The 11,454-nt window shown below is 48.6% G+C and overlaps 1 protein-coding gene across 1 annotated transcript; it reads right to left on the reverse strand.

Annotated features, from left to right (window-relative positions):
* Positions 1 to 5,329: 5,329 nt before the first annotated feature.
* LOC123750976 (cell surface glycoprotein 1-like) lies at positions 5,330 to 10,768 on the reverse strand. The gene is made up of 3 exons (XM_069331242.1): positions 10,761 to 10,768; positions 9,707 to 10,578; positions 5,330 to 6,759 (listed from the first exon to the last, which is right to left on the reverse strand). Exons 1-3 carry the CDS (start codon positions 10,766 to 10,768, stop codon positions 5,330 to 5,332), a joined length of 2,310 nt encoding a protein of 769 aa, XP_069187343.1.
* Between the last annotated feature and the right edge of the window lie 686 nt (positions 10,769 to 11,454).

Consider the following 11,454-nt stretch of genomic DNA (forward strand, 5'->3'; position numbering starts at 1 on the left):
AGGTGGGTGTCAGCCACTGTAGATGAGTGTCAGCCACTGTGTCAGCCACTGTAGGTGGGTGTCAGCCACTGTAGGTGGGTGTCAGCCACTGTGTCAGCCACTGTGTCAGCCACTGTAGGTGGGTGTCAGCCACTGTAGATGAGTGTCAGCCACTGTGTCAGCCACTGTAGGTGGGTGTCAGCCACTGTGTCAGCCACTGTAGGTGTGTGTCAGCCACTGTGTCAGCCACTGTGTCAGCCACTGTAGGTGGGTGTCAGCCACTGTGTCAGCCACTGTAGGTGGGTGTCAGCCACTGTGTCAGCCACTGTAGGTGGGTGTCAGCCACTGTGTCAGCCACTGTAGATGGGTGTCAGCCACTGTAGATGAGTGTCAGCCACTGTAGGTGGGTGTCAGCCACTGTGTCAGCCACTGTAGATGAGTGTCAGCCACTGTGTCAGCCACTGTAGGTGGGTGTCAGCCACTGTAGATGGGTGTCAGCCACTGTGTCAGCCACTGTAGATGGGTGTCAGCCACTGTAGATGGGTGTCAGCCACTGTAGATGGGTGTCAGCCACTGTAGATGGGTGTCAGTCACTGTGTCAGCCACTGTAGGTGAGTGTCAGCCACTGTGTCAGCCACTGTAGGTGGGTGTCAGCCACTGTAGATGGGTGTCAGCCACTGTAGATGGGTGTCAGCCACTGTATCAGCCACTGTAGGTGGGTGTCAGCCACTGTGTCAGCCACTGTAGGTGGGTGTCAGCCACTGTGTCAGCCACTGTGTCAGCCACTGTAGGTGGGTGTCAGCCACTGTAGATGAGTGTCAGCCACTGTGTCAGCCACTGTAGGTGGGTGTCAGCCACTGTGTCAGCCACTGTATCAGCCACTGTAGGTGGGTGTCAGCCACTGTGTCAGCCACTGTAGGTGGGTGTCAGCCACTGTAGATGAGTGTCAGCCACTGTGTCAGCCACTGTAGGTGGGTGTCAGCCACTGTGTCAGCCACTGTGTCAGCCACTGTGTCAGCCACTGTATCAGCCACTGTAGGTGGGTGTCAGCCACTGTGTCAGCCACTGTAGGTGGGTGTCAGCCACTGTAGATGAGTGTCAGCCACTGTGTCAGCCACTGTAGGTGGGTGTCAGCCACTGTGTCAGCCACTGTGTCAGCCACTGTAGGTGGGTGTCAGCCACTGTGTCAGCCACTGTGTCAGCCACTGTAGGTGGGTGTCAGCCACTGTAGATGAGTGTCAGCCACTGTGTCAGCCACTGTAGGTGGGTGTCAGCTAATGTGTCAGCCACTGTAGGTGGGTGTCAGCCACTGTGTCAGCCACTGTAGGTGGGTGTCAGCCACTGTGTCAGCCACTGTGTCAGCCACTGTAGGTGGGTGTCAGCCACTGTGTCAGCCACTGTAGGTGGGTATCAGCCACTGTGTCAGCCACTTTAGATGACTGTCAGCCACTGTGTCAGCCACTGTAGGTGGGTGTCAGCCACTGTGTCAGCCACTGTGTCAGCCACTGTAGGTGGGTGTCAGCCACTGTGTCAGCCACTGTGTCAGCCACTGTGTCAGCCACTGTAGATGGGTGTCAGCCACTGTAGATACCTGTCAACCACTGTAGATACCTGTCAGCCACTGTAGATAGCTGTCAACCACTGTAGATACCTGTCAACCACTGTAGATACCTGTCAACCACTGTAGATAGCTGTCAACCACTGTAGATACCTGTCAACCACTGTAGTTAGCTGTCAGCCGCTGTAGATACCTGTCAGCCACTGTAGATAGCTGTCAACCACTGTAGATACCTGTCAACCACTGTAGATACCTGTCAACCACTGTAGATAGCTATCAGCCACTGTAGATAGCTGTCAACCACTGTAGATAGCTGTCAACCACTGTAGATAGCTGTCAACCACTGTAGATAGCTGTCAACCACTGTAGATACCTGTCAACCACTGTAGATAGCTGTCAGCCGCTGTAGATAGCTGTCAGCCACTGTAGATAGCTGTCAACCACTGTAGATAGCTGTCAACCACTGTAGATACCTGTCAACCACTGTAGATAGCTGTCAACCACTGTAGATACCTGTCAACCACTGTAGATACCTGTCAACCACTGTAGATACCTGTCAACCACTGTAGATAGCTGTCAACCACTGTAGATACCTGTCAACCACTGTAGATAGCTGTCAACCACTGTAGATACCTGTCAACCACTGTAGATACCTGTCAACCACTGTAGATACCTGTCAACCACTGTAGATACCTGTCAACCACTGTAGATACCTGTCAACCACTGTAGATACCTGTCAACCACTGTAAATAGCTGTCAACCACTGTAGATACCTGTCAACCACTGTAGATACCTGTCAACCACTGTAGATAGTTGTCAACCACTGAAGATACCTGTCAACCACTGAAGATACCTGTCAACCACTGTAGATACCTGTCAACCACTGTAGATAGCTGTCAACCACTGTAGATAGCTGTCAGCCGCTGTAGATAGATGTCAACCACTGTAGATGGCTGTCAACCACTGTAGATAGCTGTCAACCACTGTAGATAGCTGTCAACCACTGTAGATGGCTGTCAACCACTGTAGATAGCTGTCAACCACTGTAGATGGCTGTCAACCACTGTAGATACCTGTCAACCACTGTAGATAGCTGTCAACCACTGTAGATAGCTGTCAGCCGCTGTAGATAGCTGTTAGCCGCTGTAGATAGCTGTCAACCACTGTAGATGGCTGTCAACCACTGTAGATAGCTGTCAACCACTGTAGATAGCTGTCAACCACTGTAGATAGCTGTCAACCACTGTAGATAGCTGTCAACCACTGTAGATAGCTGTCAACCACTGAAGATAGCTGTCAACCACTGAAGATAGCTGTCAACCACTGAAGATAGCTGTCAACCACTGAAGATAGCTGTCAACCACTGAAGATAGCTGTCAACCACTGTAGATAGCTGTCAACCACTGAAGATAGCTGTCAACCACTGAAGATAGCTGTCAACCACTGAAGATAGCTGTCAACCACTGAAGATAGCTGTCAACCACTGAAGATAGCTGTCAACCACTGAAGATAGCTGTCAACCACTGAAGATAGCTGTCAACCACTGAAGATAGCTGTCAACCACTGAAGATAGCTGTCAACCACTGTAGATAGCTGTCAACCACTGAAGATAGCTGTCAACCACTGAAGATAGCTGTCAACCACTGTAGATACCTGTCAACCACTGTAGATACCTGTCAACCACTGTAGATACCTGTCAACCACTGTAGATACCTGTCAACCACTGTAGATACCTGTCAACCACTGTAGATACCTGTCAACCACTGTAGATACCTGTCAACCACTGTAGATAGCTGTCAACCACTGTAGATACCTGTCAACCACTGTAGATACCTGTCAACCACTGTAGATAGCTGTCAGCCACTGTAGATAGCTGTCAACCACTGTAGATAGCTGTCAACCACTGTAGATACCTGTCAACCACTGTAGATACCTGTCAACCACTGAAGATAGCTGTCAACCACTGTAGATACCTGTCAACCACTGTAGATACCTGTCAACCACTGTAGATAGCTGTCAGCCACTGTAGATACCTGTCAACCACTGTAGATAGCTGTCAGCCACTGTAGATACCTGTCAACCACTGTAGATACCTGTCAACCACTGTAGATAGCTGTCAACCACTGTAGATACCTGTCAACCACTGTAGATAGCTGTCAACCACTGTAGATAGCTGTCAACCACTGTAGATAGCTGTCAACCACTGTAGATACCTGTAGCCACTGTAGATAGCTGTCAACCACTGTAGATACCTGTCAACCACTGTAGATACCTGTCAACCACTGTAGATAGCTGTCAGCCACTGTAGATACCTGTCAACCACTGTAGATAGCTGTCAGCCACTGTAGATACCTGTCAACCACTGTAGATACCTGTCAACCACTGTAGATAGCTGTCAACCACTGTAGATAGCTGTCAACCACTGTAGATAGCTGTCAAGCACTGTAGATAGCTGTCAACCACTGTAGATAGCTGTCAACCACTGTAGATACCTGTAACCACTGTAGATAGCTGTCAACCACTGTAGATAGCTGTCAACCACTGTAGATAGCTGTCAACCACTGTAGATGGCTGTCAACCACTGTAGATGGCTGTCAACCACTGTAGATGGCTGTCAACCACTGTAGATAGCTGTCAACCACTGTAGATGGCTGTCAACCACTGTAGATGGCTGTCAACCACTGTAGATAGCTGTCAACCACTGTAGATGGCTGTCAACCACTGTAGATGGCTGTCAACCACTGTAGATAGCTGTCAACCACTGTAGATGGCTGTCAACCACTGTAGATGGCTGTCAACCACTGTAGATAGCTGTCAACCACTGTAGATAGCTGTCAACCACTGTAGATAGCTGTCAACCACTGTAGATAGCTGTCAACCACTGAAGATAGCTGTCAACCACTGAAGATAGCTGTCAACCACTGAAGATAGCTGCCAGCCACTGAAGATAGCTGTCAACCACTGAAGATAGCTGCCAACCACTGAAGATAGCTGTCAACCACTGTAGATGGCTGTCAACCACTGAAGATGCCCAAGTGTAATAATAATCAAATCTTCGATTAAATACGAGAGTTAAACGAACATTAATCAATTATCAATAACTTTTGCATATGGAATCATTGATTTATATCTTCGGTGGAGATATAATTGATAGATTTAGATTTATATCATTGGTGTGTTCAGACACATTCTTAACATGAGAAGGGGAACGCAATGTGTATTGTCTCTCTCTCTCTCTCTCTCTCTCTCTCTCTCTCTCTCTCTCTCTCTCTCTCTCTCTCTCTCTCTCTCTCTCTCTCTCTCTCTCTCTCTCTCTCTCTCTCTCTGTCTCTCTCTCTCTCTCTCTCTGTCTCTCTCTCTCTCTCTCTCTCTCTCTCTCTCTCTCTCTCTCTCTCTCTCTCTCTCTCTCTCTCTCTCTCTCTCTCTCTCTCTCTCTCTCTCTCCCGCCATATCGCAGCGACACCCGCACTTGAAAATAAATCTTCGAATTTGTATTCAGAGCACAAGGGGACTCGGTCATAAAGTTAACTTTGAAAGATCAAAGTTGCCGACAACATTAATGACAGTGAAAGGGTTATATATATATATATATATATATATATATATATATATATATATATATATATATATATATATATATATATATATATATATATATATATATATATCAATAATCTGTATTGAGTTAGGAAACACAAGGAAGGGAAATTCTTATTGATATAGTGTTGAGAGGCGGGACCCAAGAGCCGGAGCTCAACTCCCGCAAGCACTAGTAGGTGAGTACGTTTTTTTTTATCTGTTTAGTACCTGGGTGATTAGGATAGCGTTGCTAGGGGCGTTGCTAGGGGCGTTGCTAGGGGCGTTGTTAGGGGCGTTGTTAGGGGTGTTGCTAGGGGCGTTGCTAGGGGCGTTGCTAGGGGCGTTGTTAGGGGCGTTGCTAGGGGCGTTGCTAGGGGCGTTGTTAGGGGCGTTGCTAGGGGCGTTGCTAGGGGCGTTGCTAAGGGAGTTGCTAGGGGCGTTGCTAGGGGCGTTGTTAGGGGTGTTGCTAGGGGCGTTGCTAGGGGCGTTGTTAGGGGTGTTGCTAGAGGCGTTGCTAGGGGTGTTGCTAGGGGCGTTGTTAGGGGTGTTGCTAGGGGCGTTGTTAGGGGTGTTGCTAGGGGCGTTGTTAGGGGCGTTGCTAGGGGTGTTGCTAGGGGCGTTGCTTGGGGTGTTGCTAGGGGCGTTGTTAGGGGTGTTGCTAGGGGCGTTGCTAGGGGCGTTGCTAGGGGCGTTGTTAGGGGTGTTGCTAGGGGCGTTGCTAGGGGCATTGCTAGGGGCGTTGTTAGGGGTGTTGCTAGGGGCGTTGCTAGGGGCGTTGCTAGGGGTGTTGCTAGGGGCGTTGCTAGGGGCGTTGTTAGGGGTGTTGCTAGGGGCGTTGCTAGGGGCGTTGCTAGGGGCGTTGTTAGGGGCGTTGCTAGGGGCGTTGCTAGGGGTGTTGCTAGGGGCGTTGCTAGGGGCGTTGCTAGGGGCGTTGCTAGGGGCGTTGTTAGGGGCGTTGCTAGGGGCGTTGCTAGGGGCGTTGCTAGGGGCGTTGCTAGGGGTATTGCTAGGGGCATTGCTAGGGGCGTTGCTAGGGGCGTTGCTAGGGGCGTTGCTAGGGGCGTTGCTAGGGGTGTTGCTAGGGGCGTTGCTAGGGGCGTTGTTAGGGGTGTTGCTAGGGGCGTTGCTAGGGGCGTTGCTAGGGGCGTTGCTAGGGGCGTTGTTAGGGGCGTTGCTAGGGGCGTTGCTAGGGGTGTTGCTAGGGGCGTTGCTAGGGGCGTTGCTAGGGGCGTTGCTAGGGGCGTTGTTAGGGGTGTTGCTAGGGGCGTTGCTAGGGGCGTTGCTAGGGGCGTTGCTAGGGGTATTGCTAGGGGCGTTGCTAGGGGCGTTGCTAGGGGCGTTGCTAGGGGCGTTGCTAGGGGTGTTGCTAGGGGCGTTGCTAGGGGCGCTGCTAGGAGCGTTGCTAGGGGCGTTGCTAGGGGTGTTGCTAGGGGCGCTGCTAGGAGCGTTGCTAGGGGCGTTGCTAGGGGTGTTGCTAGGGGGTGTTGCTAGGGGCGTTGCTAGGGACGTTGCTAGGGGTGTTGCTAGGGGCGTTGCTAGAGACGTTGCTAGGCGCGTTGCTAGGGGCGTTGCTAGGGACGTTGCTAGGGGCGTTGCTAGGGGCGTTGCTAGGGGCGTTGCTAGGGACGTAGCTAGGGGCGTTGCTATGGGCGTTGGTAGGAGCGTTACTAGAAGCGTTGCTAAGGGGTCTTACTAGGGGCATTGCTAGGAGCTGAACCACCCCCCTCTCCCCCCCCCCCTCCTATACTCCTGTGACTCCTACGCCTAAGGAGACCTTCACACACCTGTAACAATCATTGAGAAGTGTTGCAGGACTTCCAACACGTCCAACAGTGTATTGAGAGCGACATTGTAGTGAGAGCGACATTGTAGTGAGAGCGACATTGTAGTGAGAGCGACATTGTAGTGAGAACGACATTGTAGTGAGAGCGACATTGTATTGAGAGCGACATTGTAGTGAGAGCGACATTGTAGTGAGAGCGACATTGTATTGAGAGCGACATTGTAGTGAGAGCGACATTGTAGTGAGAACGACATTGTAGTGAGAGCGACATTGTAGTGAGAGCGACATTGTATTGAGAGCGACATTGTAGTGAGAGCGACATTGTATTGAGTGCGACATTGTAGTGAGAGCGACATTGTAGTGAGAGCGACATTGTATTGAGAGCGACATTGTATTGAGTGCGACATTGTAGTGAGAGCGACATTGTATTGAGTGCGACATTGTAGTGAGAGCGACATTGTAGTGAGAGCGACATTGTATTGAGAGCGACATTGTAGTGAGAGCGACATTGTAGTGAGAGCGACATTGTAGTGAGAGCGACATTGTAGTGAGAGCGACATTGTATTGAGAGCGACATTGTAGTGAGAGCGACATTGTATTGAGAGCGACATTGTAGTGAGAGCGACATTGTAGTGAGAGCGACATTGTAGTGAGAGCGACATTGTATTGAGAGCGACATTGTAGTGAGAGCGACATTGTATTGAGAGCGACATTGTAGTAAGAGCGACATTGTAGTGAGAGCGACATTGTAGTGAGAGCGACATTGTAGTGAGAGCGACATTGTAGTGAGAGCGACATTGTATTGAGAGCGACATTGTAGTGAGAGCGACATTGTAGTGAGAGCGACATTGTATTGAGAGCGACATTGTAGTGAGAGCGACATTGTATTGAGAGCGACATTGTAGTGAGAGCGACATTGTATTGAGAGCGACATTGTAGTGAGAGCGTCATTGTATTGAGAGCGACATTGTAGTGAGAGCGACATTGTAGTGAGAGCGACATTGTATTGAGAGCGACATTGTAGTGAGAGCGACATTGTAGTGAGAGCGACATTGTATTGAGAACGACATTGTAGTGAGAGCGACATTGTATTGAGAGCGACATTGTATTGAGAGCGACATTGTATTGAGAGCGACATTGTAGTGAGAGCGACATTGTATTGAGAACGACATTGTAGTGAGAGCGACATTGTAGTGAGAGCGACATTGTATTGAGAGCGACATTGTAGTGAGAGCGACATTGTAGTGAGAGCGACATTGTATTGAGAGCGACATTGTATTGAGAGCGACATTGTATTGAGAGCGACATTGTAGTGAGAGCGACATTGTAGTGAGAGCGACATTGTATTGAGAGCGACATTGTAGTGAGAGCGACATTGTAGTGAGAGCGACATTGTAGTGAGAGCGACATTGTAGTGAGAGCGACATTGTAGTGAGAGCGACATTGTATTGAGAGCGACATTGTAGTGAGAGCGACATTGTAGTGAGAGCGACATTGTAGTGAGAGCGACATTGTATTGAGAGCGACATTGTAGTGAGAGCGACATTGTAGTGAGGGCGACATTGTAGTGAGAGCGACATTGTATTGAGAGCGACATTGTATTGAGAGCGACATTGTAGTGAGGGCGACATTGTAGTGAGAGCGACATTGTAGTGAGAGCGACATTGTAGTGAGAGCGACATTGTATTGAGAGCGACATTGTAGTGAGAGCGACATTGTAGTGAGAGCGACATTGTAGTGAGAGCGACATTGTAGTGAGAGCGACATTGTATTGAGAGCGACATTGTAGTGAGAGCGACATTGTAGTGAGAGCGACATTGTAGTGAGAGCGACATTGTAGTGAGAGCGACATTGTATTGAGAGCGACATTGTAGTGAGAGCGACATTGTAGTGAGGGCGACATTGTAGTGAGAGCGACATTGTATTGAGAGCGACATTGTAGTGAGAGCGACATTGTAGTGAGAGCGACATTGTATTGAGAGCGACATTGTATTGAGAGCGACATTGTAGTGAGAGCGACATTGTAGTGAGAGCAACATTGTAGTGAGAGCGACATTGTATTGAGAGCGACATTGTAGTGAGAGTGACATTGTAGTGAGAGCGACATTGTATTGAGAGCGACATTGTATTGAGAGCGACATTGTATTGAGAGCGACATTGTAGTGAGAGCGACATTGTAGTGAGAGCGACATTGTAGTGAGAGTGACATTGTAGTGAGAGCGACATTGTATTGAGAGCGACATTGTAGTGAGAGTGACATTGTAGTGAGAGCGACATTGTATTGAGAGCGACATTGTATTGAGAGCGACATTGTATTGAGAGCGACATTGTAGTGAGGGCGACATTGTATTGAGAGCGACATTGTTGTGAGGGCGACATTGTAGTGAGAGCGACATTGTATTGAGAGCGACATTGTAGTGAGAGTGACATTGTAGTGAGAGCGACATTGTATTGAGAGCGACATTGTATTGAGAGCGACATTGTATTGAGAGCGACATTGTAGTGAGGGCGACATTGTATTGAGAGCGACATTGTAGTGAGGGCGACATTGTAGTGAGAGCGACATTGTATTGAGAGCGACCTAAAGCTGTTTCCTTAAGTTTTTAAGACAATTGAGAACCATTAAGTCACCATTAAGTCACCATTAAGTCACCATTAAGTCACCATTGCGTGTCTGTGTGCTTCCTCCTTGAGCAAGATTCGTGCTCTGTCCGTTGTAAATGTTGCAAAGACACTATTTATATCCTTATATACATATATATCCTTCTGAGAGGAAGGTAAGTCCTTTTCCTTAGCCTTTAGCTCACTCTCAGAGGAAGGTAAGTCCTTTTCCTTAGCCTTTAGCTCACTCTCAGAGGTCGGTAACTCCTTTTCCTTAGCCTTTAGCTCACTCTCAGAGGAAGGTAGCTCCTTTTCCTTAGCCTTTAGCTCACTCTCAGAGGAAGGTAAGTCCTTTTCTTTAGCCTTTAGCTCACTCTCAGAGGAAGGTAGCTCCTTTTCCTTAGCCTTTAGCTCACTCTCAGAGGTCGGTAACTCCTTTTCCTTAGACTTTAGCTCACTCTCAGAGGTCGGTAACTCCTTTTCCTTAGACTTTAGCTCACTCTCAGAGGTCGGTAACTCCTTTTCCTTAGACTTTAGCTCACTCTCAGAGGTAGGTAACTCCTTTTCCTTAGCCTTTAGCTCACTCTCAGAGGTCGGTAACTCCTTTTCCTTAGCCTTTAGCTCACTCTCAGAGGTCGGTAACTCCTTTTCCTTAGCTTTTAGCTCACTCTCAGAGGTCGGTAACTCCTTTTCCTTAGCCTTTAGCTCACTCTCAGAGGTAGGTAACTCCTTTTCCTTAGCCTTTAGCTCACTCTCAGAGGTAGGTAACTCCTTTTCCTTAGCCTTTAGCTCACTCTCAGAGGTCGGTAACTCCTTTTCCTTAGCCTTTAGCTCACTCTCAGAGGTCGGTAACTCCTTTTCCTTAGCCTTTAGCTCACTCTCAGAGGTCGGTAACTCCTTTTCCTTAGCCTTTAGCTCACTCTCAGAGGTCGGTAACTCCTTTTCCTTAGCCTTTAGCTCACTCTCAGAGGAAGGTAACTCCTTTTCCTTAGCCTTTAGCTCACTCTCAGAGGAAGGTAACTCCTTTTCCTTAGCATTTAGCTCACTCTCAGAGGAAGGTAACTCTCTTTCTAATCCCCTACCTCGTTCTCAGGTGCACAGTGATTAGCCAAGCGATCACGGATCCAATTCACCTCCTAATCCATCCCCACCCCTCCCAATCCCCCCTTCTGACCTCTCCCCACAGATCAGCAGCCTCCCCCCCCGCCCTGACCCCCAATCCCCCACCCCACCCCTTCCCTTCCCGACCCTTCCACTTACCGTTCCATAGCTTCCACCAGTCATTTGAATGATAAAGGAAGGATGGGAAAGGAAGAGGTTACTTCAGCTGGACGAAGGTGGAACAGGAGATAAATGGGAGGAAGGAATGGTGAAGACTAGAGAATAGGTCTGGAAGGCGATCACACACGCACACACACACGCACACACGCACACACGCACACACACACACACACACACACACACACACACACACACACACACACACACACACACACTAGTACACTAGTTGAGAGGTGGGACCAAAGAGCCAAAACTCAACCCCCGCCAGCACAATTAGGTGAGTACACACACACACACACACACACACACACACACACACACACTAGTACACTAGTTGAGAGGCGGGACCAAAGAGCCAAAGCTCAACCCCCGCAAGCACAATTAGGTGAGTACACACACACATACAGATCATAATTCCTTAAAATCTTAAAATATCTTAAAACAAATTAATAGCGTAGTTATTTTTCTTTCTATAAGTCATTCGATCGTTCAATATAGAACAACCAACATTTTTAGCGAGTAGTATGAAGTATTTTTTCTAATGCAAATCTGAAAATATAAATAAACTGAAGCTGGTAAATTCCTCAGTGTTGGTGAATATAAAAATAAACTGAGAACGCACAAAAACGGGAAATAAAATATATAGGATCAGGTTTTATTGGAAGACAATCAC

Source organism: Procambarus clarkii, chromosome 3 (assembly GCF_040958095.1).
Source record: "Procambarus clarkii isolate CNS0578487 chromosome 3, FALCON_Pclarkii_2.0, whole genome shotgun sequence".
In the NCBI taxonomy this organism is placed as follows: Eukaryota; Metazoa; Arthropoda; class Malacostraca; order Decapoda; family Cambaridae; genus Procambarus; species Procambarus clarkii.

What these genes read in the sequence shown, in the direction of transcription:
- LOC123750976 (XM_069331242.1), bottom strand. An exon ending in GGACTTACCTTCCTCTGAGA is followed by an intron (nt 6,760 to 9,706) that starts GTGAGCTAAAGG and finishes CAACGCCCATAG; the next exon opens with CAACGCCCCTAGCTACGTCC.